Source organism: Gilbertella persicaria, assembly GCF_025201335.1.
Source record: "Gilbertella persicaria strain CBS 190.32 chromosome Unknown B0P05scaffold_33, whole genome shotgun sequence".
Taxonomy (NCBI): Eukaryota; Fungi; Mucoromycota; class Mucoromycetes; order Mucorales; family Choanephoraceae; genus Gilbertella; species Gilbertella persicaria.
The window spans coordinates 77409-99098 of NW_026251994.1; the positions used below are offsets into that span (position 1 = coordinate 77409).

A 21690-nucleotide genomic window follows, 5' to 3' on the forward strand; every position below is an offset into this window, starting at 1 on the left:
CTTCGACCCTATTTAGAATACCCTATCCTTGCCGCTAAAAGCAAGCGACAAAAATAAATATCCTCTTTGTTTTTTATTTATTTTAATGGTTGAACCAATGTAATACTGTATGACATACTGGCTTTTCATAAACTATTGTTACTCTTTTCTTCTCCAAGGCGAAGCGGACTATTAAAGAACTTCTCAATATCTATTAGAATAGTTAAACCTTACTTGTGTGTGTGTCAAATAAATAACCATTGTATGACCCAAAAAAAAAGAAAAAGAAAAATACAGACTTTTATTCTTACAAGAAAAGGTATATGTACAAAAATAAATAAATTAGTAGTGCTGTTGTTGCCAACCTTGTTTAGACAGTGTTCTCTTACGCGCTTTTTTCCCCTTCATTCGTATACAGACTCTATCACAACATCCACCAGGCATACAGCAAGGAAGCCATGACCACCAAAACTTATATCCCCACCAACAACGCCATATGCCTGGGTCTAATTCAATGCTCTTAAATGACTGTGCTGACCATCTTGTATCCCCGACCAGACTTTGATGCCCAGGATAATGCTGTGTAAAAGAAAGCGTGTCTGATTCGTCTAGACCGGAAGGATCTGATGCGAGCAAGTTACTCATGTAATGATGCACTAATAAACCAGAGAGAATGACACCTGTATGGTCTAATTGAGTTCTAAATGGGTTATGATGATAAAGTGAGAGTGTTGTGTCATCTAACTCTGCCAGTAATGCTTTGGATTCTGTATGATAACATTTTAGACTGTAGCCTGCTTCTGTCTGTATTGTTTGCCAGTGATAGATGTGATTGTCGATCATGAACCGGAACAGAGGTGGTGTTAATGATATCACAATGCATTGGTCTCCAGACACAAGGGATAAACGATGCCAATCTCGGTCAGATATTCGCCATAATGGACTTTTTGAGGTATCGTACAATACCGCAGGCGATTCATTATCTGATAGTGGTTCTTGATAATAATACAAGACTTTCTTGTTATTTACGAGTGCCACAAGTGGTTCTGTTTCGCTCTTTTCGAGAATGAGTTGTAAGCATGGAGATGCGTTGGTAGAAGCAACAATAGTGGGTGCTGTTGGGTAACTGTTGGCATGCAAGATGGGGGCAGGCTCAGTCACTTTAGTGGAAAGTACAGACATACAAATTAGTTGAAAAAGAAAAAAAAGAGAGAGACAACTTAATAACCCTCTTGGTTGCACATGAGATAACTCTCCGCAACAATAAGAAAATAAAATAAACTCGGGCCATGTTACTTGATGAGACAAAAAAGAATAAAGTGTCTTTTTTAAGTTTTTTATAAGTACATTATATGTGGAAATGAATTGTATTTAAAGAGGAAAAAAAGAAAGAGAGAGCACAAACACATTTAAACAGAGTCTATAAGAAAGCAGATAAGTTTTCATGAATATACAGACAATTCACTTACCAGTGATCAACTTGTTCAACTTGGCGAGCTTGGAAGAAACAGTCAAATCAATGCTCTTGTCACCAACTTCGACCAAAAGACCACCAAGAATATCGGGCTTAACCTTGTTGGAGACAAGGAGCTTCTTACCTTCAGCAAGGTTGGACTTTTGAAGGGATTCAGCAATCTTGTTCAAGGCAGACTTATCCAAAGCCTATCATACACAATAGTTAATCTCTCTTATCTATATATCATGGAGTTTTCTTACCTTGGCAGATGTAACAACAAGAGGCAATTCGTTACGGTGAGCGCTCATCAATTCAGAGAAAGCATCAATAACCTTGGAAGTTTGGTTCAAACGACCGTTTTCGGCCAAAGCTTCAAAAAAGTTTTGGGTAATTTCACTAGGCTTACCAGCCTTCTTCAAGACACTGTTGATACCTTGCATCTTTTCGCCACGGTTGATGGTGGGGTTTTCCAAGAAAGCCTTGAGGCTTTCATCCTTTTCAACAGCTTGGTTGAGGGTCTTAAGATCCTTTTCGACGGCTTCAAGAACGTTTTGACGAGCAGCAGCAGTGTAGAGGGCAGTGGCGTAACGACCATCAAGACCGAAAAGAGTAATGGGAGCCTATACACACATAATCATTAGCCTTTGCGTGTTTTTTTTTATCGCGCTCATGTACCTTAACAGAAGTAGGAGCAGCAGCGTAACCGCGAGCCAACTATAAATATAAAAAAAGGAGTGAGAATCAAGTCAACAATAAGTGTGATTTACCTTAGGGACAGCAGTAGTCAAACGGGTGAATCTAGAAGCCATTTTAAACTGATTTATAGAATATACAGGAAAAGAGGCAATTTCTCTGCCACTCTCTCTTTTTTTTTACTCTTGAATTTTTTTTAGCATCCCCCCACGCTGGGCTGGGGACAGACGAATCGATGGACTTGATGACGTACTCTTATTATCGGAGATTAAACATATCTATTTTTTTTTTATTTAGTAAAGTAAATTAAAGTTAGCTTATTTAGTACGCTTATAGATCTTATCCATGAATTCAGTAAAGACCATCTTTTTGAGACCAACTGATTCATCCAATTTTTCAATAAGGGCATTTAAATCATTGAAAGACTTTTCTTCATAAGCCTTGTAAATGCCTTCAATGTCGAGATCAAGGTAGATTTGCTTGACCTTGGCTTCAGACTCAGCATTCTTCTTACCATAGTTTTCATCAAGCACCTTGCGTTGTTCAGGATTAGCCTTAGCCAAGGCTTGGTTGATTAACCAAGAGCACTTGTTGTCCATGATATCAGTACCAATCTTACCAATCACTTCAGGGGCACCATAACAATCAAGGTAATCATCTTGAACTTGGAAATATTCACCCAAGGGAATCAAAATATCATGAGCTTGTTTGAAGGCTTCTTCATTTTTCACACCAACCTATGGTATATCATTAGAGAGAATGTATCATCATGAGCCATACTTTACCATATGCATGGCCAATGCAACAGGAAGATAAAAGGAGTAATAAGCAGTCTTGTAGATAACAATGAATTGATGTCTATCCTCTTTTTCTTTAATACATCATCCCCCATTTTTTTTTTTACTTACTTTTTAACAGAAAACTTGCTTAAATCCACATTGTCTTCAGGAGCAGTGATGAGATCACAGAGTTGGCCAAGCTCAGTTTGGAAAGTGACTTCGTGGAATAATTCAACAAGCTCAATATAGTAATCTGTCTTTTTAAAGTATTTCTTTAAAAAGATATAGATACATGCTTCAAGGATGAAGGCATCGTTGATGGCAACCATACCAACACCATCTGTCTTATACCAACAAGGTTGACCACGACGGGTGATAGAAGCATCCATGATGTCATCAGAAACCAAAAAGAAAGCTTGAAGCTATTCATGGTTAATTCATTCTCCTGGGATCAGATTGACTTACGAATTCAACCAACCAACCCAAGACAGTGGCCTTGAAGATATCGTCTTCAGTGACTGATTCGCCCTTAAGGATACGGACAGTATCAACCACAGAAATACCACGGTTTAATTTACCTGTCATCCCAAATAGATGTTATAATGATCTCCCCCTTTTTTTTTAATGAAAAAACACGACTTACCACCAGGTACATTATAGTAAAGCATCTAATAGAGTTACTTTCTTTAGTTGATTGTAAAAAAAAAGGGAGTCGTGTTTTGTTATACCTTCTTGGTCCATTCATAAGCATCTTCAGGCATATTATACTTGCGAACTTCTGCAAGGATTTCATCAGCAAGTGTAGGGAATACCTTGAGAAAAGCTTGTCTGTTTTCTTCTTTTTGTAATTTGATAGCAACCATGTTTATAATAACAAAAAAAAAAAAAAAGAAAATTAAAAAATTTGATTTCATTTCATCTTAACAGCATGGCGGAAATTCAATCCATAGAGAGGAGTTATGTCTTGATCTCCGTGAGTGTGTGTATATGGACAGGATAGATTTAATAACAATAAGATCGTTGAATATAACAAGTAATAAGCATTTCTTTATGAGTCTATCTCTTGAGGCTATTCAGAAGCATATCATAGAAATAGCCTTGGTGTATTATTAGTATTGGTATCTTCAGGTACACGTTGTCATAGTGTCTCTAAACCTAATTTGTTCAATTAAAAAAGCGTGTATTTCAAAATAGTGTATGGTATAGTTATTCTACTCAGCCAAACAGAGGTAGATTGTTCTTGTGTACTCCATAAGATGGCTTGTACTCTTTCATCTTTATATTGTTAGACTGGGCGTACATGAGTCATATTCTTTAGAATAAACCGTCTATTTATTTCTGTATGATTTGCTTCACCACTTGTTCTAACGTCTCTGTCTTCATGATCTCATAATGATCTCCTTTTAATGTCATGTCTAAAACTACATTGGGATGAAATTGTTGTAAATGAGCCACCATGCACTCTGGTTGTTGGTGATCAATCAACGTATCTTGTGGACTGTGTGCAATAATAATAGGCTTATGACCCAATTGAGTCGATGTTTTACTGATAGGCGATGCATCAAGAAACCTGCTTTGATCAGCACCAAAGGCCTGTACAATAAAATCTGTATAGGAAGGGAATGTCTTAAGCAACAAAGGGATATCATAAATACCAGAGACACCAATCACACCTGCAATGTATTGGTGGTAGACTGTGTCTAACAAGAGCATCAGTGCAATATGAGCGCCTGCAGAATGGCCCACAATATAGATTTGGTGGGGGTTGTAATGACCTTCACTTGTGTTGTACAAGTATTCAATAGCTTTACCTACATCCATGATATGATCAGGATGTTGTACCTGAGGAATAGCGTCAGGATGTTCTTTCAAACTCAATCTAAACTGTATAAGGAGGAGAATGGACTGATTTTTTTTTTTTTTTTTTTTTTTTTTTTTACCTATAATTGACAGAAGCAACCGAGATCCCTCGTTTGTTAAAACCAAGACAAAGGTCTTTATAGTCAGCCTTATCTTCTGTTCTCCAGGCACCACCATGAATAAAGACAACAAGAGGAGAATCTTTTGAACTTTTGGGTGCAAGATAAAGGTCGAGTGAACGAAAGTTATCGTTAGTTAAAGGGTCATAACAACGTGTACAAGTCATAAAAAACAAAAAAAAAGAAAAAAAAAAAGATTTATTTACAACGGTATTTTAATTCTGCTTGACCTTTTTCAATTGATTCGTACTACCATTCTCTGTATCTGCTTTACGTTTCAACTGTTGTTGTTGCTTTTTGTCAGGTGCTGTTGTCTTGAGTGTCTTGGTTGTATCTCCTATATAATTGACAGGTCTGTTTAATGCGTTCTCTAACCAAGGAGCATCCACCAGAGGTATTTCTTTTGCACTGAGTCGGAGTGATTCTTCTTTATTTTCCATAATCTATTACAGGTTCAATCTCACACATACAGACTCTGAATGTATAGTCATTTACCTCTATCAAGACAACACTGGCTCGATGCATACCCAATGCTTTTCCTATACGCGCTTCTGCTTGAGCAGGCATAGGCACTAATTTGATCTTTGCCACAGCTGCCATATACAACACATGCTGACACAATTGCAATGGCTTAATTTCTCGTTTGCAGATATAAATGACCGGTGTCTTGTCAGACTCAACTGGGTTATCTTGAATGTATTTTTCCATATAGCGAGTCACTTGATTGATGCCGACATAGAGCCGTTGATTTAATTCAGGTGCAATGATTTGGTCTGGTTTCTTTTCTTTCTTGATTTGACGGCATTGGTTTCGATACGCACCGATAGGTTCAAGTGTTCTATTGATGGTGAAGTGTTGTTATTGAAAACAATCAAGAAAGGCATTACTTACTTGAGTAGTTGACTCAAGATAGTTTGTCCCAAGTCTGTGTGAATGGTTGGCCACTTGAGGATAAAAGGAGAAGCAAGGACATGTTTGAATACGGTTTTTTTGGTTTGATTCGCAGTTGTACTTCGCACATTTTGTACTGAAGTAAATACTTTGGCTTCTGACATGGAGAAAACAAAAAGAAAAAAATTATAAAGTTTTCACTGTGACTGTATACGAGTTTTAAATTCTGAGTTTAAATCATTATTCTCATCTCAAAAATTAATATCAAGAGATTTAACTCAAAAGAAATGATGGACTGAAAGTGTCTAAAAACGAAGAGATATCAGAAAATTTCATTCATAAAGTTGGTAGATAAAAATACCACGCATCAAATGGCATAAAGAAAGCAAGATAGTCAATATCAAGATAGTGAGCTATTCCTCAAAAACGCGTTTTCTGTTTTTGAGCTGTAACGTACAACTTTCATAGTACTTTTGCAAATCTAACACTTTGAGTGTGTTTTATAGACATAGGGAAGCAATTCTTACTAGAACATGGTATGTTTACAATGGCTCTATCGCTCACCAATCGTACAACAGTGAAAATTGAAGATTTCGTAAAAGGGATCATAAGGCCAAATTGACTTTTTCAAAACTTGCGATATTTTTACATGAATATGTTCTTTGATGTATGTTCAAACAGAGAAAGCTTAAAAAAGGAGAATTAGATGGTTTATTTTGAAAAACACTCGCGCTTATAACGGGCTACCAATCCGTTGGTGATGTTATTATGCGAATAGATTGTTTGCCAGATATATCCAAAAAAAAAAAGGAAAGGTAGTTTATGTTGGAGGTTTATTTAAGAAAATACAGGCTATGATTTGAGATCGTGTCGTAAGTTTGATGCTCGAAAAAGGCATACAATAGCATATGAAGTGCACTAAATGAGAATCAAAAGTTATTTAGTAGTGACAAATTATGTAGATTTCATTCTCTCTAATGTTTTTTTTTTATGGAAAATGAAGCCTTTTGACTATTCGCAACAGATGGCTATTAAGGACAGATCTAAAAGAAATGTTGAATGATAGATATTGTCTCTCTCTCTCTCTCTCTTTTTCTTTTTTTTTTTTTGTTTACTATCCATTTGTATTCACGTTGTTCAAGATTTCTGGGTCTGAACAATCATTCAACCCAATTGCCCCTGAATTATACAATCTATTTTGCTTTTCCTTTTTTTTTTTGTAAGAACAGACATGCTCTTCAATCATAGATAAACAAAAAGAAAGAGACAGGTTGATATAGAGTGTATTATACAAAAATTTAAAGAATTTTACAAAGCCTTTTATGAAGACGCTTCATATTACCAGCTACGGCAGCTCTTGTTGCAGCTTCAATGACTTCATCCACATTGATTTTTTGCATAGCACTACATTCATAATATCTAGCTCCGATTTCCTTGGCTAATTGTTCGCCCTAGATAAAAAAAAAATAAGAGTCAAGCAAAAAAAAAAAAAAAAAAAAAAAGTGCTTACTTCTTCCACTGTGATCAGACGTTGACCCGCTAGACTCAATCTTCGAATTTCTTCTTGGTTTTGTCTGAAATCAAGTTTTGTGCCTACTAATAATTTGGGTACATTTTCACAGAAATGAGTGACTTCTGGAAGCCACTAAAAAAAAAAAAAAAGTGTGTTATAAAACTTTACTCTCTGAATATCACTCTTACTCTATCCTGGACATTCGTGAATGATGTACGAAGATTGATAGCAAAGCAAATAAGAACAACGTCTGTTTCTGGATAAGACAGTGGTCGTAATCGATCATAATCTTCTTGTCCTGCTGTATCCCATAATGCCAACTCGACAATCTTTCCTGTATCTAAAGGTACGTTGGCAATATAATTTTCAAAAACCGTAGGTACATAACGCTATTGACATCAGTAATCATCCCTGTTTTTATATATGTATATATGTACCTGAGGAAATGCTTTCTTTTGATACACAACCAATAAACTGGTTTTACCACAACCACCATCACCCACAACCACCAACTTCTTTCGTGCAACCTACATTGTGTTAGGTACATGTCGATATTGATATGTACACTTACACCTCGAGTCATTTTAATATATATATATATGTGTTTGTATGTGTTTGTATGTGTATGTATAATATATATATATATATAAGTCTAAAGTTATGTATATATATATATATATATTTATAAAAAGAAGAATAAAAAACAAAAAAAAAAAAAAAGAAGGAATAAATAATAAATAGAGTATATATTTGGAAAAGAAAAACAACCAAAAAGAGTAGTTTTATTGTTTGTATCATGCTGTATAAATTTTTGTTGTCTCATAGAAACTCCTCTTGAACTAGGTGGAGGATGATGACAGACTTTGTCCGGCTAAAATAGGCGACAACTGTGTTGTATCCATCGATCGTTCTTTAGCTAATGGAGTAATGGTCTGAACAACAGCCAAAATATCCTTTGTGGGTGGTTCTATTGTTGATAAGTCAAAAGAAATGTATACATGTATATCTTACTTGATTCGCATAAAATACTCAACATGCGAATGACCAATGTCTCAGTACCAAGTGGAAATGTCTTCATCAGTCGAATCATATCATGTGATCGCATACCAATCGATTTAATCATGTTGCTCATATGAATACGAATAGCGTCTTGTACTGTCTCTGTTGCTTCCTTATAGACAGTGAATAACCTAATGTCAGGATGAGTCGATGATGTCATATTTGTTGTAAGGAACATTACTCTTGTAATAGACTTGGTTTCTTGGTACACAACACAAAATAAAGTTCAGCATGCCTGACTACATCCTTTTCTGTCCACTCGGTTGATTTGAGTGCATGTAATGACTTAATCGCAAATGACTCTACTCGACCATTCATTTCCTCTTGATTTGTATTCCATTTCTTGACAGCGACTATGCTTGTTCGACGCATTTTATCATTGGGGTTGGTACATAAATCCAACAAGACTTGTAAGGCTGCTAAACGAATAGGAGGTCGATTCGTGACAAGGCTGCGGAGCGTAGATACGCATGAGACAAATCGTTCAGGCACATTCAGGTTCTGTTGGACAAGGTCAATCACTTTCTGGTCCAATTCAGGTGCATCTAACAACAGTTTGGTCAATACTCTGTCTTTTGCATCCAAAGTAGGAATGCTCTTTTCTAGTAGTGTATGTAGCCAATAGAAATAATTGGGTTGATAATCAGGGTCTATTCTTGCATTGCGTTTGTCCATCAGATATTCTTCATGTAACCATTCCAGAGCCAAGTCAAGTCTAGATCAACATATCAATAACCATCCAACATAGAATTTTTTTTTTTTTTTTTTTTTTTTTTTTACCTGGAAGAGAGATGCTGGACAACAAAGTCTAATAACAACTGCTTTAAATCTGATGATGTTTCGAGTTCAGTAACAAAAGGCTTTGTTTCTTCTAATGGTTCATCTTTATTTAGGATTATCAAATCATCCGTTGTTGGCTTAGCTGTTGTGCCACGCGTCATTAATTTTGCCACCAACAAAAGCCATACGTTTTTAGAAGGATTTTCCACACGAAATGCCGCTTCTGCTTCTAATAACCGCTCTATCGTCATTTTGAGTAATGTTTTCTTGTCTGATGCATCGAGTGTCTGCGGTGTGGCTAATGCATAGGGTTGCATCTTGAGTGCCTGGCTGGCTCTCTCTTGTGCACTTGCCAAGACAGGTTTGGCTTCTGTCATGTCTTGTTCTCGTTTGATACGCGTATGGTGAATATGTTCAGGTTGTTCTGGTGGGGGTGGATAAGGTGGTGTGGTGGATCGTTTGAATCCCTTTCGAGTGACAGCCAAGGTCACTCCTTCAGGAGGCAACATGGCAGCACGTTCAGACATGACTTCCAATGGCACCATTTGTAATACAGTCATACAGAGTGAGACAATCTTGTCCAATGGAATAGCCGTAATATCATAATTGGCCAATCTATTCTGGCCTGTGGGTATGGTAGGCATATAGTCTGTCTTGATACGCTTCTCTCTTTCTTGATCATGATATTGTTGTTGTTGTTGTTGTCGTTTGAGTCTTCTGGAGTCTTCTGAACGACGACTGGAGAACATGCCTACATTACCTCCCATAGCACCAAATGCTGCTATCATATCAGTACGATATGGATTGAAAGCATCCGTACTATGACATCATATATAAATAAAACACATACAATAATCATAACTTTACCGAATAAAAGTAACAAGTGCTAATTTCAAAGCCTTTTCTACATTACGCATCATGACAGGTGAATCTTCTTTTGATCTGGTCTTACTCCAACCAGTAAATAGACTCATCACAGGCTGTAAATAGTGTGTTCTTTTCTTGACCATCACCACAAGGCAACTGATAGTGGCTGTCAAGACAGATCTAATAAGAACACATTAGTTTGTATGTGTATATAAATGCCTTACTCTATATCACTCTTTAATAGATCTGCTATCTTATCAAACACTGCCTGTCCTTCTTTCTCTAGTGCTTGTAAGTTCAATAGTCGATGACCTGCTCTTAACATATGAATGGATATCTCCTTCTATAATACATAAGTCACATGATGTTATAGCTATACTTTACTTGATGAGCAGACTTGGTCAATAACAAGAAAATCACTTGTAGACATTTAAGTGCACTGATACGAACACCTGTATTCTTATGTTCTATAAGTCGAGTTTCTACAAGGGTCAATAGTGATCGAGCCAGTTCCCATAAATGAGACTCTGCTTCATTTTGACAACTATCATAGATAAGTATGTATCCGTGATGAATGCATATGCTTACACAGTTTTAAACACAAAAGGAAGCACAATAGAGAATGCTCTGATAGCATCCTTGATAACTTTGAGTTCTTCTTTATAACCATCAGAACCATCGTCTTGTGCTTCTAATCCATGCTTTATTAGACTATCGAGTGTCTCTAAAAAACTTTTAGTAGCATAAGATTGAGCGTCTTCTGGTTGCGAATGCTCAAATTCACGCAACTGAGCAAGTTGCTGTTCGTGATCCATGGAGAGACTACGCGTTAAAATATATATATGTATATATATATATATATAAAAGAAAAAAAAAAAAAGAAAAAAAGACTCTCAGCATTTTTGAATAAAGTGACCTATCTTTTTTATATATATAAAAATAAAATAAAATCGGAGAATGAATAACAGAAGTAAAGAAATTGGTTTTTTTTTTTCATTTCTTTTTCTTTTTCTTTTTGTCTTTGTATTCGTCATGTCAAATCAAGCAAGAGCACGTCGCATTGCAGTATTAGGAACAAGAGCAGTTGGTAAGCTATAGATAGAATGGTCATCATAATAACACAAACAAAGGCAAGTCTTCGCTTGTTATCCAATTTTGTGAAAATCATTTTGTTGACAGCTATTATCCTACAATTGAGAACACGTTTACCAAGACAATCAAATACCGTGGCATAGGTAAACATACATATAATCCATGAAGAAACTAAAATAAAACAGAGTATAATGTGGAGATTATGGACACAGCTGGTCAAGTAAATATGTACACATCAAACTAGTTTCTTAACCCTATCATTAGGATGAATATTCTATCCTTTCTTCCCATCATGCCTCTAGTATGAATGGGTATGTATTGGTGTATTCTATTTCTTCAAAATCTAGTTTTGATATGATCAAGATTATCAGAGACAAGATTTTAGATTTCACTGGTTTAGAGACTGTTCCTTGTGTGATTGTAGGTAATAAATCAGATTTGAATATGCAGAGACAAGTATCTACACAGGAAGGACAAGAACTAGCACAACAATGGAATTGTCCCTTTGTTGAAACATCTGCTAAATTAGATGAGAATGTTTGTAAGTAGGATATATCTGTCTATTATACATAACTTAGTTTTATATATATATATATATATATATAGCCAAGATCTTTGATTCCATTATTGCTCATATTGAAAAAGTCAATAATCCACCTTCTGATGGAAAAGATAGTGGTTGTCTTGTCATGTAAATAAAATAAAAAAAGAAGTCACATCTGCATAGACACGCAACCTTTCTTTTTTTTTTTTTTTTCTTTTTTCTGTATATTTGGTTTATGATGGCACTTCCTAAGCGAATCGTCAAGGTAGACCAATGACTATCTCTACACAAATAACTGAACTATGTTTAGGAAACAGAGCGTTTATTGGCTGACCCTGCACCTGGCATCAGTGCCACTCCTCATGAAGATAACTTGAGATATTTTGATGTGATTATTGCTGGTCCTAGTCAATCTCCCTTTGAAGGTAGCTAGAGTAGATTATGTTGTTACTGATGACTCTAGGTGGTGTATTTCATCTTGAATTGTTTTTACCCGAGGATTATCCTATGGGTCCCCCTAAAGTTCGTTTCTTGACTAAGATTTATCATCCTAACATCGATAAGTTGGGTCGTATCTGTCTTGATATTCTTAAAGGTAAAGCAGGATCTGATAAGAGAACCTGACTGAGTCAAATAGATAAATGGTCTCCAGCTCTTCAGATTCGTACTGTATTACTTTCTATACAGGCACTATTGTCTGCCCCTAACCCTGATGATCCATTAGCCAATGATGTTGCTTCTCATTGGAAAGAAGATGAAAAGGGAGCTATTGAACAAGGTAAGCTCTATTATTTTAGATTTGAAGCGTATCGATTGACTCCTAGCCATTAGCTCGTCAATGGACTACCATGTATGCTCATACCTAAATGTGATAATAAAGTGTGTGTTTATTATTATTATTATTGTACAAAATACCAAATCAATAATCCTAGCATGATCATCAAGAGTCCAATAGAAACAAAGCTCATATGTCGATTCCATCGATAAAAGAAGCGTATTGAGTCAGTTTTGTTAGCATGGACAATCACTACACTCTGCAAGACATGTGATGATGTCTTGCCATTGGCTATCAGAGATGGGTGAACAATCACAGACTGCTCCATATCCACACAGGGTATGGGTTCCATCTTGAGATAAAAGCCACCTATCCACCAACATGGAAAGAACAAGAAACCAAATAAGAACAGTAAAGACTGAGAATGAAACACAGGATCTGAGAGTGGTGAAGTATAGACAAGATACGTATTGGCTGTTGAGGTGAATGTAGAAATAGTGGCTATTGTCTGTCTGACTGAATAACCCTGTTCTATGCTTGGTTGATGAGTATAACCAGTCCATGTGTTGGGTCTCTTTTTTGTCATGAAATAAAATAAAATAAAAAGAAAGGATGATCTCTTTACTTTTCACATATCTGATTTATTAAAATCATAAAAGAGGAGAGAAGATATTATGTCAAATTTGATTTTAACTTCTCCTCATATTTTGTACTACTTTGTTTTGAATTGTGGCAAAGGGCACAGACTGACCATGATATCATGCTTGAGTGCGGTCATTCAATAAAGGAGTTACTGTTTATGGAAATTGCTTAAATTACAGTCAAGATCAATATCAAATGACGCTATTTATTGAGATTTACAACAAGAATGATAATAATAAAAGAAATGTACATAATTTGCTACTTGAAGGTTGCATAATGATAGTGTGAGAGAGGGAGAAACATAGAGTATATACATAACAAATGAGGATAAAAAGCATATATAAAAAAAAAATGAGGACTATGAACAATACTATGTATAAGCAAGAGAGAAAAAAAAAAAAAAAAGAGAGAGAGAGAGAGAGAGAGAGAGAGAAAAAGGGGGATATATATATATATATATATAAAGATGTATATACATAAAAAAAAAGGGCATAAAAGGAGAGAATAAAGAGAATGATAAAAATGATAATCTAGACTACCTGAATATAAGGGTCTAGATGAGTACCTCCTTTTTTGTCAACGAATGGAATTGTACTATCTGAATCTGTCAATGCTGAGTGAGTTGAAGGTGAGCTACAGAGAGATCTGTTGTCTGTATTGGGTGTATCGGGAGGGGAAGGTAAGTCATGCTGAGGAACCAATGCACTGGGCAATTGAATTTTCATCATCATCTTTTGTTTCTTCTTGATCAACATCATGGCTTCTTGGCGAGCTACTTCAGGTGTACGGGTGAAATGAGTACAACGTTGAATGCGTAGATAAAGTTCATCAAGTGTGATTCTGCGGTGAGGATCTAGACAGAAAATACGCTTTAGAATCTTGTTGAGTTCCATAGAGACAGGCAGAATCTTTAAGAGCAAGTTGGGATTATGAAGAAATCCACAAAAGGTCTCGTCTTCTAAAGAAGCAAGGCGCCAGGGGTTGCGTCCTGCTGACAAGTTAATGAGGATAATGCCAAGTGCCCACACATCATTAGGAGCAGTTGCATATCCAACTCGTTTGGCGCCATCTAAACCGCCTTGACATTCAGGTGAGAAATAAAAAGTAGATCCACATCCAAAATCCATAGAAACAGCGTCTGTGGTTGCCAACCCAAAATCAGCTAATTTGACAGTCTTGCCACCGTCAAAGACCAAGACGTTTTCAGGCTTTAAGTCTCGGTGAAAAATGTGGTGTTGGTGACTGTATCGGACAGCATCAATTAATTGTAAAAAGACATTTCGAATCAGATCATGCTGGCCGTAATAAAGACCCTTTTCTGTAATGGCTGAGAATAAATCGCCTTCAGATCCATATTCAAGAATGGCGTGTGTGTATTCTGGTGTCTGTACTACTTTTTCAAGTCGGATGATGTGCGGATGGTCGGAAAGATGCGAGTGCAACGTGATTTCGTTTCTCTGGAAAGCAAGTTGGCGAGAGTCAAGACCAATGTGAGGTAAAGATTTGATAACATATCGCTTGAATGTATAGATATTGCGTGTAAGATACACTTGTCCATAGGCGCCAATGTTAAGCACTCGAGTGATTTCAAGGTCGTCAATCAATGTGCCAATAGAAAGTTGGGGTTGCATTGATACTGAAGAAAGTAAAAGTAAAGAGGAAGAGAGAAAGAAGAAGAACAAGAAGAAAATAAATGCCTTTTTATATCAATTGAATACAAAACGTGCTTTTTACAATAAGGAGTAATATAGCAAAGTGAGTCCATTGACTGACAAGCAGTAGTTTCCTTAAATAGCATCCGCCATTTTTTTTTTATCAAAGCATTCTTGCGTCACTTTAATAATAGGGGGGGATCAGTGGGGGGCTTATGATTGGTGAAGATCCTAATTAATAGTCTTTTCTCGTCTTTTTTTAATTTTGCCACATTTATACATGCGTCCACTATTATTTTTATTACTCCTCGGTTTCGGTTTCTTTACACGTGCAGAGCCGTCTTCTTTGCCGGTAAGTCTGCTTGTGTTCTATTCTTATCCTCTAACTCACAAAAATAGGCCTTGGTGCCCACAAACGCCGACAAAGTGTTCACTATGCTCCAAAAGGGTGCTGAGCATAAAAGAGAACTCGAGATCAAAAAGAACCAGTTGTACCAGAGTATAGAAGCAGTGCATGGAACTAAGAGAGAAGAATTGTTTGCATTGGCAGGCGTCAAACTAGACGACTTTGAGGCGTTTGAGTCGTTTGTTCTCGGTATACTTCAGGTCTACGACCAAACAGTCAGCCAGCTTCCTTTCAAATCCTCGTATGATTTTCGAAGTCCAGCCCTTACTTTGGCATTCGATTTCCAAAGAGCAGTCAAAACATCGCACCAGAAATATAAATCAGTCGCAAACACGGTCCATCAATTTCATGCAACAGGCGATGAACAAAAGGAGTTGATGATGCAAGTGATTAGTGATATGCTGAAAGAAGTAAGCGATAATGCGGATCAATTGGAAAAAGACATGAAACAGAGCACCATGTTTTCACTTGATGATGCAAGAATTGAAACTGTACTCAAGTTACAAGACAATTTAGTCGACCAAGACAATAATGAATATGTCATGACAAAACCTTTTGATGCTACTGTCATTGTGGAAGGTAAAAGAAACATACACAAAGAAATACTGACATAGTCTAGATACTCGACTCATTTATGACTTTATTCTCTTACTTGTCAGTTGCTTTGTGTTGGGTTGGATGTTTACATGGATTGGATTACCAGGTAAAAATGCTAAAGATAATACATGTATCATACTCACTCGAATTGGGTAAAAAGCATTTTTCGGTTATATTTTGGCTGGTGTTTTGGTGGGACCCTCAGGCTATAATCTTGTACAGGTATGCATTGGGTATGTTTATACTATCAACTCATGCTGTTTAGGAAATTATTCAAATCGAAACACTTGCTCAATTAGGTGTTGTGTTTATCATCTTTGTCCTTGGCCTTGAGTTTTCTTTAGAAAAGATAAAAAAAATGTGGCAATTAGCACTTGGTGGAGCAATGACTATTTTGTTTGTTACTGTCTTGTTCTTTGTGCTGATGGGATGGATAGTTGGTGCAGACACAAAAGAAGCTGTGTTTGTAGGTGCTTGTGTCAGTTTGAGTTCCACGGCTGTTGTTGTGAAATGTATTCGACTCGATCAATTCGATCATTTATATGGTTTACTTGTCATGCAAGATGTCTTGTTGGGCTTTATGCTGGTAAGTGAGTCATTATTTGTTCTATAGATAAATCAGTAAATATAGGCGATCATCCCAGCCCTCTCTAAATCAGGGATCCAAGTAGTGTTTGCAGTCATGAGAATAGCTATCTCATTCGTTATTTTTGGCTTGGTTTGCTTTGCCATTGTTCAACTCATACCTTTTGTTCCCCGTGTACTACGACGTACGATCCCTGCGATTCAAAAAAACCATGAGCTCATGCTTTTGGGCACCATTGCTGTCTGCATGACGATGCTTGTCATTTCCGAGCATTTAGGTTTAGGCATGGAACTTGGCTGCTTTGCTGCTGGTGTGATTGTTCGCTCTCGAAAGGGCATGTTTGAAACATCCCTCACGGTCATTGAACCTGTACGAGACATGTTTGCCTCTTTGTTCTTTGCGGCCATTGGACTTCACATCTATCCCCAATTTCTTGCTTCAGAAGCCATGTTGCTATTGACACTTGCAGGTGGCGTTATTGGATTCAAGTATATTGCGACATGCATTATTTTGTATTTATTCAAATTTGATATCCACAAATCTTCAATTATGGCTATTGCATTGGCACAAATCTCTGAATTTGGGTTTGTGCTTGCTTCTCGAGGTAAACAGCTATCGATTATTTCGCGTGAGGTATATTATCTCTTGTTGGCCACAACCTCTATTACATTAATTGCCACCCCTCTTTTGTTGAAAATGACAACAAAAACACATCGTCATGATCACACTGAACACGCACATCAAAACTCAAGCCACGATGTCATTTCCATTGGGTTTACTGATACAGAAAAACTCGCTTGATGTACACACTAATGCGCGTATAGGCTCATTACATATTTGTATTATATTATGACGTTATATCAGGAGTTACTATGTGTGGTCAGTGAGGAGATGCCCCTTTTTCTATATGTAAATAAACTAGTTTGCTTCTCCTTTTTTTTTCGAAAAAGTGCTACGTTAAGTGGATCCAACTTTTTGTATCACTTTGGTAACACAGTTTTATTACAGTACGGCTGGTACAAATGTCAATTTTTCAAAAATAAATGACGCTAACTAAAAAATGATTGTCCTTTAAGAGAATTCAATTTAGAGATATGAACGAATGTTTTTTAAAATAAGTAGTCTTTCTAAATAAACTTTTACTATGTATTTAAACATTGGAAATATTGTGTTCACCAATGGTTAAGATATTATCGACGAAAATGGAAATGAGATGATGGACTGGAAAAGAAGACGTTCATCTCCACAATACTGAGCAACTTTGCTTGGCAAACATCTCAATGATTATGTCACCTTCTTTGGTTGTTTTTTTTTCTTCATTCGATCTTTAAAGCTCGTCTGTCAGTTCTGTCATCTATATCACGAAGCAATGTGACTAGTTTCAAGTCAACTTTATCTTTGTTGATTGCGTCTGATTGAATATCGTCGAGGAGAAATTCAGCATCAATATATTTGACAAGTTCTGAACAGAAACGATCTTTCTCCAGGAGGGTAATACCCTTATTTGCTAGTGCTTGATGAATTTTAGTTTACATACTACCGCTAAACTTTTGGAGCATTGATCCAATATAGGTGCACGCTTGGCGCATTGCTACAATATGGACGTAATGTAACAAGTAGTTCTTTGTATTACTTGGTGTCTGAGCGCCTACATTGGGGTCTTTAGACGTCAAGTTGAGTCAAAAATGGGAAAATGGATTTGTAATATATATTTGTGCGCGATTGTGTGATAATTGAATATTAGATAAAAGCGGTATAGAAAAAGAGCAATCCAACTGCATTTATTTCTCAAAGAGATGAAGTTTAAGGTTTATTATTATTATTATTCGTGGATGTACCAGCCGCACTGTAAATGAACAGGGTCTAGACAGTCCAAAAACGTGATTTGAATATTCTCGAAATTTGAATCTAAACATGGCTCCTCATTTCCTATTCTAATTTCATCGACTATAGTGAGATCATTAGTCTGAATATATATATATATATATATTCCAAGAAGAAGCCTTTTGAGCATCGAGGCAAAGGTCCCCCTAAGGACTCTTTTTGGTTAGAGATTCTATTTTCTTGTAATAAAATGGCTTACATGCATTCAATTGATTCATCCAAATGCATTTACTCTCCTGACATTTTTTTTAAAAAAAAACTTGTGATAATAAATCAAACCAAGATTGAGATAATTTTAATTTTGAATATACGGATAGCATAAATCGCTCTCTTATTACTTACAAAAATGGTATTGCTGGTAATCATGATGGACACTTTCTCGCGTGTGCAATTTCTGCTTCTTTCCTTTTAGGAAAATAAAGAACAATGATTAAATTGTTTGTACTCCCCCCATCATTTCATTTTAGCATGTAGATTATTGCTTCAATATAAAGATAAAGTGCTACTAATGACGTCAAATCGTAGCACATTTTTCATTGACAAAAGACATATCTATTTAGCCAATGCCATGCGTATCTTATGAATTATATTGTATTGTTCTTTCTCTAAAGTGATGTTTTATAACACTGGCTGCAGTTATACACTGACCAGAAATAAAAATTAGTCAAGTTTATTGTCATTCGAACTCAGTAACAAAGGTATCATGATCCAAGAGCCCTTTAATATGCCAAGATGATGCATAAACGCGCTCAGTTTTTTGTGGATCATTTGTTGAGATGTTTATTTAAAGATAATAAAAATAGAAAAAAATTAGTACTTGGTGGTGCAACCTTTGGCATCAATCACAGCTTGGTATCGGTTGGTCATGTTGTGTAGTGCTATGAATGCAATTGACAAGATAGTGGTATTCAACTACCTCTTTGTATCCATGTCAATACTTTACATTGGTTCATATCTGTTACTAATTTATTTCTCTCTTTTATTTCCCTTCTATTCTCTGCTCTTTCTTGTAGACTAATGTAAGTAACACTATAAATATCATTCATGTATCTCATGCTCTGCTTAATCTCTAGAATTTAGTTTTCAAGCATGTGTATTTTCAGAGACACATTTAAGAAAAAAAAACATGGCCAAGATCTATAAATAAGTTTATGGTTATTTTAAGTGGATAGAATGGTTGTTTGATCGATTTTCCTTATAAACTGAGATGGAATGTAAAAAAGATATCAGCCTTGTACTACAATTTATTTATCAATAAACAAAAATGGCTGGTGTTTCTATTGATTAAATGTGTGCTACATTGGCCAGGAATTTTACAATCTAGAATAATATTACAGTTCAAAGATATGCTCTCTATATTACTCTTGAATGCAATTCCTCAATTCATGAAGACAGACTTCTCTTTCTTTCTCTTGTTGACAAAAAAGAGTATGCGTGTTCTATCTACATTGTTTGTCATTGCTGCTTCATTTGCTATTTCAGGTACGTAGTCAACATGACAAGCTCATTGTTCATGCTTTTCTAGCAAATGCGGGTGTCTCTAAAGCTGTTGAAGTGTGCACCAATAATATGAGTGTTGCTGTATCCCAACTTCGGGCTGTAAGAATTGATGTAAGTCTAAATGTATATACAATCAATAACTAAGCACACATACAAAAGGTAGATGGATTTACAAGTGAACAAGGCTATCAAGGTGCTCGTCTCATTGGTACTAAAATTGAAGCTCTAGAAACAAGTATGGACAAAGTGGCAAAGACATGCTGTACTGCTAGTCATCCTGGTACTGCTAGTGTTAATGGTATGGCTGGTGATGAAATTGATGGCATTCTCAGTGGACTGGGTCAACTTGCGCCTGAAATTATCTCTACCTTATCTTCTGTTGCTGGAAAACGAACACAATTGGATGAACTGCCTTTGTTGAAGCCTTTGATTGCTGCTGACGTTCAAAAGTTGTATAAGAGCATTGATTCATTGAATCTCTGTATTCTACAAAGTGTTCCTGCAAGTCGCCATGCTATTGCTTCACATCTAACAAACCAAATGCATGCTGGTTTCCTTAATATTATGACAACGTTTGATATTTAAATAAACAGACTTTTTTATTTGAAGAATATATTAAAGGGGTATCTATATTTAAGGTGATTTGTCTTCTTTCTGCTCTACTTCTGTAGCTGGTATGATAATCCATTCCTTTTTTGCATCAGAAATACAATGGTATTGTTTTTGTTGTTGAAGCATTCTAGCTTCTCGGATTTTTAGCATCATGGAGCCATAGTTATCATAATAGCGTCTTAATTCAGAAACACTTAATCCTGCCCAGCGACCTCGGTTTGTGACTTCGTCCTTATCTTGAAACAAATGAAGTGGGTGAATAAGACCACGATAAGATGTCCAAGTCTCTTTTTCAAAGCGTGATTTCAAGTATTGAGGCGTTTCAGTCACATTTTCTTGAATCTCCAGTATTTCAGATGCTACTTCTTCTTCCTCGCCACTGTATAAAACAGTATATCCGTATCCTTGCCATAAGATTGTCACTGCATCATTCTTTTTGTTTGGAAAGACCTCTAATGTATTATCATATTCAACAGGTTTCTTTTTCTTTTTATTTTCACCTCCTCCTCCTCCTTCTTCCTTTTCTTGACTCTTTCCAGCATCGCTGATTAATATACCACCTACAGACTCTGAAAGACCAGGTGTAACTAAGATAGGAACAAGCTTGTTACCGTCTTTTCCTGATGTTGCATGTGGAGTTGCGTACAAGACAGCTGATAGAGATCGTCGGATAGAACTTTTTATTTCCTTACTGTTTGTCTGTGTTGCTTCAGCGGCATCGAATTCCGTCTTTTTAGGTGTTGTTTCATCACTGCTGGTTCCAATTTTTCTAAACGATTTAATGTATAGACTCTTGGATTTCTGAGCTCTCTTATTTCTACGCTGTTCATCGTCACTTTCTTGCGGTGGAAGCACAACAATTTCTTCTTCTTTAGGTTTGTTAAATGATAGGCTTCTGGTAAGACTACTTCCAAAGCCAGAAAATGAAAAGCGTTTGGGTTTGACTGTTTCCATATGTACGATAAAGAAATATATATATATATATAAATAGATACCGCAAGTAGCTATAAGATATACAAGAAAGGGGAGATAATGCTTGTCCCTGTTTTAGGGTTACTTGATAGACAAAGGAAAGAGAAGGAAAGAAATAAAAAAGAGGGAGAAAAACTTATTTGTTTTGTGTTTATTATTGCTGCACAATATTTATTTATACCACGTATCAACAGTTTGAATTTTCCCTGTCAAACTGTGTATTTCCTCTATGAAAATGTGCTATGTGCTACAATTGCTACTGTTTTTGTATAAGGATAGCGTGATTTTAACCTTGAATTTTAATCTCTCTAAACTTACAGAGATTCTGTTTTTTTTCGCTCAAAAAATAGGAGTGGCCAGTAAACAACACTTTTATCGTCGTTAACATGGTCACACTGGCTTCTTATTGTCAACCTTGAGAGGTTGTTCCTC

General features: G+C 36.2%; 14 protein-coding genes across 14 annotated transcripts; 4 read left to right on the forward strand and 10 right to left on the reverse strand.

Moving 5' to 3' along the window:
- Positions 1–135: 135 nt before the first annotated feature.
- Positions 136–1421, reverse strand: B0P05DRAFT_189292 (uncharacterized protein). Its single transcript, XM_051573178.1, has one exon. It carries the CDS (start codon positions 1159–1161, stop codon positions 322–324), a length of 840 nt encoding a protein of 279 aa, XP_051432644.1. The 5' UTR covers positions 1162–1421; the 3' UTR covers positions 136–321.
- On the reverse strand, positions 1277–2288 carry B0P05DRAFT_550806 (ATP synthase delta subunit-domain-containing protein). Its single transcript, XM_051579286.1, has 4 exons — positions 2203–2288; positions 2111–2149; positions 1449–2055; positions 1277–1399 (listed from the first exon to the last, which is right to left on the reverse strand). Exons 1-3 carry the CDS (start codon positions 2242–2244, stop codon positions 1672–1674), a joined length of 465 nt encoding a protein of 154 aa, XP_051432645.1. The 5' UTR covers positions 2245–2288; the 3' UTR covers positions 1277–1399; positions 1449–1671.
- Positions 2289–3803, reverse strand: B0P05DRAFT_494968 (farnesyl pyrophosphate synthase). Its single transcript, XM_051575366.1, has 6 exons — positions 3636–3803; positions 3551–3575; positions 3373–3485; positions 3037–3329; positions 2914–2986; positions 2289–2865 (listed from the first exon to the last, which is right to left on the reverse strand). The coding sequence occupies exons 1-6, from the start codon at positions 3768–3770 to the stop codon at positions 2446–2448; spliced, it is 1059 nt and encodes a 352-aa protein (XP_051432646.1). The 5' UTR covers positions 3771–3803; the 3' UTR covers positions 2289–2445.
- Positions 3783–5081, reverse strand: B0P05DRAFT_550818 (Alpha/Beta hydrolase protein). The gene is made up of 2 exons (XM_051579287.1): positions 4848–5081; positions 3783–4786 (listed from the first exon to the last, which is right to left on the reverse strand). Exons 1-2 carry the CDS (start codon positions 5051–5053, stop codon positions 4240–4242), a joined length of 753 nt encoding a protein of 250 aa, XP_051432647.1. The 5' UTR covers positions 5054–5081; the 3' UTR covers positions 3783–4239.
- Positions 5054–5958, reverse strand: B0P05DRAFT_550827 (uncharacterized protein). The gene is made up of 3 exons (XM_051579288.1): positions 5778–5958; positions 5382–5724; positions 5054–5329 (listed from the first exon to the last, which is right to left on the reverse strand). Exons 1-3 carry the CDS (start codon positions 5939–5941, stop codon positions 5102–5104), a joined length of 735 nt encoding a protein of 244 aa, XP_051432648.1. The 5' UTR covers positions 5942–5958; the 3' UTR covers positions 5054–5101.
- A 1117-nt stretch (positions 5959–7075) lies between these two features.
- On the reverse strand, positions 7076–7619 carry B0P05DRAFT_474456 (small GTPase superfamily; the record flags this gene model as incomplete). Its single annotated transcript, XM_051574794.1, has 3 exons — positions 7076–7228; positions 7288–7422; positions 7479–7619. Coding segments are annotated over 3 exons (429 nt in total), but the record flags the coding sequence as incomplete, so codon positions are not given.
- Positions 7620–8002: 383 nt separating this feature from the next.
- On the reverse strand, positions 8003–10853 carry B0P05DRAFT_550833 (uncharacterized protein). Its single transcript, XM_051579289.1, has 8 exons — positions 10585–10853; positions 10381–10540; positions 10221–10339; positions 9997–10176; positions 9130–9948; positions 8531–9064; positions 8302–8480; positions 8003–8257 (listed from the first exon to the last, which is right to left on the reverse strand). The coding sequence occupies exons 1-8, from the start codon at positions 10809–10811 to the stop codon at positions 8130–8132; spliced, it is 2346 nt and encodes a 781-aa protein (XP_051432650.1). The 5' UTR covers positions 10812–10853; the 3' UTR covers positions 8003–8129.
- A 175-nt stretch (positions 10854–11028) lies between these two features.
- On the forward strand, positions 11029–11783 carry B0P05DRAFT_589236 (ferrous iron transporter B; the record flags this gene model as incomplete). The annotated part of the gene is made up of 5 exons (XM_051582722.1): positions 11029–11083; positions 11127–11231; positions 11274–11308; positions 11353–11629; positions 11695–11783. 5 exons carry the CDS (start codon positions 11029–11031, stop codon positions 11781–11783), a joined length of 561 nt encoding a protein of 186 aa, XP_051432651.1.
- Positions 11784–11870: 87 nt separating this feature from the next.
- B0P05DRAFT_580519 (ubiquitin-conjugating enzyme E2 N) lies at positions 11871–12498 on the forward strand (the record flags this gene model as incomplete). Its single annotated transcript, XM_051582026.1, has 5 exons — positions 11871–11897; positions 11943–12057; positions 12096–12227; positions 12270–12410; positions 12464–12498. The coding sequence occupies 5 exons, from the start codon at positions 11871–11873 to the stop codon at positions 12496–12498; spliced, it is 450 nt and encodes a 149-aa protein (XP_051432652.1).
- Positions 12499–12531: 33 nt separating this feature from the next.
- B0P05DRAFT_589238 (uncharacterized protein) lies at positions 12532–12993 on the reverse strand (the record flags this gene model as incomplete). Its single annotated transcript, XM_051582723.1, has 1 exon — positions 12532–12993. One exon carries the CDS (start codon positions 12991–12993, stop codon positions 12532–12534), a length of 462 nt encoding a protein of 153 aa, XP_051432653.1.
- A 586-nt stretch (positions 12994–13579) lies between these two features.
- Positions 13580–14680, reverse strand: B0P05DRAFT_580520 (kinase-like domain-containing protein; the record flags this gene model as incomplete). The annotated part of the gene is made up of 2 exons (XM_051582027.1): positions 13580–13653; positions 13687–14680. The coding sequence occupies 2 exons, from the start codon at positions 14678–14680 to the stop codon at positions 13580–13582; spliced, it is 1068 nt and encodes a 355-aa protein (XP_051432654.1).
- A 301-nt stretch (positions 14681–14981) lies between these two features.
- On the forward strand, positions 14982–17091 carry B0P05DRAFT_573414 (Sodium/hydrogen exchanger family-domain-containing protein; the record flags this gene model as incomplete). The annotated part of the gene is made up of 6 exons (XM_051581508.1): positions 14982–15053; positions 15101–15686; positions 15727–15810; positions 15865–15926; positions 15970–16290; positions 16336–17091. 6 exons carry the CDS (start codon positions 14982–14984, stop codon positions 17089–17091), a joined length of 1881 nt encoding a protein of 626 aa, XP_051432655.1.
- Positions 17092–19765: 2674 nt separating this feature from the next.
- On the forward strand, positions 19766–20283 carry B0P05DRAFT_550857 (uncharacterized protein). Its single transcript, XM_051579290.1, has one exon. The coding sequence runs from the start codon at positions 19912–19914 to the stop codon at positions 20257–20259; it is 348 nt and encodes a 115-aa protein (XP_051432656.1). The 5' UTR covers positions 19766–19911; the 3' UTR covers positions 20260–20283.
- Position 20284: 1 nt separating this feature from the next.
- On the reverse strand, positions 20285–21397 carry B0P05DRAFT_550858 (uncharacterized protein). The gene has a single exon (XM_051579291.1). It carries the CDS (start codon positions 21238–21240, stop codon positions 20308–20310), a length of 933 nt encoding a protein of 310 aa, XP_051432657.1. The 5' UTR covers positions 21241–21397; the 3' UTR covers positions 20285–20307.
- Positions 21398–21690: the final 293 nt, after the last annotated feature.

Coding starts and splice junctions, on each gene's coding strand:
- B0P05DRAFT_189292 (XM_051573178.1), bottom strand. CDS start 1,161: ATGTCTGTACTTTCCACTAAAGTGACTGAGCCTGCCCCCATCTTGCAT.
- B0P05DRAFT_550806 (XM_051579286.1), bottom strand. CDS start 2,244: ATGGCTTCTAGATTCACCCGTTTGACTACTGCTGTCCCTAAG. Junction 2,150..2,202: donor TGACTACTGCTGTCCCTAAG/GTAAATCACACT, acceptor TTATATTTATAG/TTGGCTCGCGGTTACGCTGC. Junction 2,056..2,110: donor CTGCTCCTACTTCTGTTAAG/GTACATGAGCGC, acceptor ATGTGTGTATAG/GCTCCCATTACTCTTTTCGG.
- B0P05DRAFT_494968 (XM_051575366.1), bottom strand. CDS start 3,770: ATGGTTGCTATCAAATTACAAAAAGAAGAAAACAGACAAGCTTTTCTC. Junction 3,486..3,550: donor TTACTATAATGTACCTGGTG/GTAAGTCGTGTT, acceptor TTGGGATGACAG/GTAAATTAAACCGTGGTATT. Junction 2,866..2,913: donor TTGCATTGGCCATGCATATG/GTAAAGTATGGC, acceptor GATATACCATAG/GTTGGTGTGAAAAATGAAGA.
- B0P05DRAFT_550818 (XM_051579287.1), bottom strand. CDS start 5,053: ATGACTTGTACACGTTGTTATGACCCTTTAACTAACGATAACTTTCGT. Junction 4,787..4,847: donor GTTGCTTCTGTCAATTATAG/GTAAAAAAAAAA, acceptor TATACAGTTTAG/ATTGAGTTTGAAAGAACATC.
- B0P05DRAFT_550827 (XM_051579288.1), bottom strand. CDS start 5,941: ATGTCAGAAGCCAAAGTATTTACTTCAGTACAAAATGTGCGAAGTACA. Junction 5,725..5,777: donor ATCTTGAGTCAACTACTCAA/GTAAGTAATGCC, acceptor CACCATCAATAG/AACACTTGAACCTATCGGTG. Junction 5,330..5,381: donor CCAGTGTTGTCTTGATAGAG/GTAAATGACTAT, acceptor AACCTGTAATAG/ATTATGGAAAATAAAGAAGA.
- B0P05DRAFT_550833 (XM_051579289.1), bottom strand. CDS start 10,811: ATGGATCACGAACAGCAACTTGCTCAGTTGCGTGAATTTGAGCATTCG. Junction 10,541..10,584: donor CCTTTTGTGTTTAAAACTGT/GTAAGCATATGC, acceptor TATCTATGATAG/TTGTCAAAATGAAGCAGAGT. Junction 8,481..8,530: donor AAACCAAGTCTATTACAAGA/GTAATGTTCCTT, acceptor TCCTGACATTAG/GTTATTCACTGTCTATAAGG.
- B0P05DRAFT_550857 (XM_051579290.1), top strand. CDS start 19,912: ATGGACAAAGTGGCAAAGACATGCTGTACTGCTAGTCATCCTGGTACT.
- B0P05DRAFT_550858 (XM_051579291.1), bottom strand. CDS start 21,240: ATGGAAACAGTCAAACCCAAACGCTTTTCATTTTCTGGCTTTGGAAGT.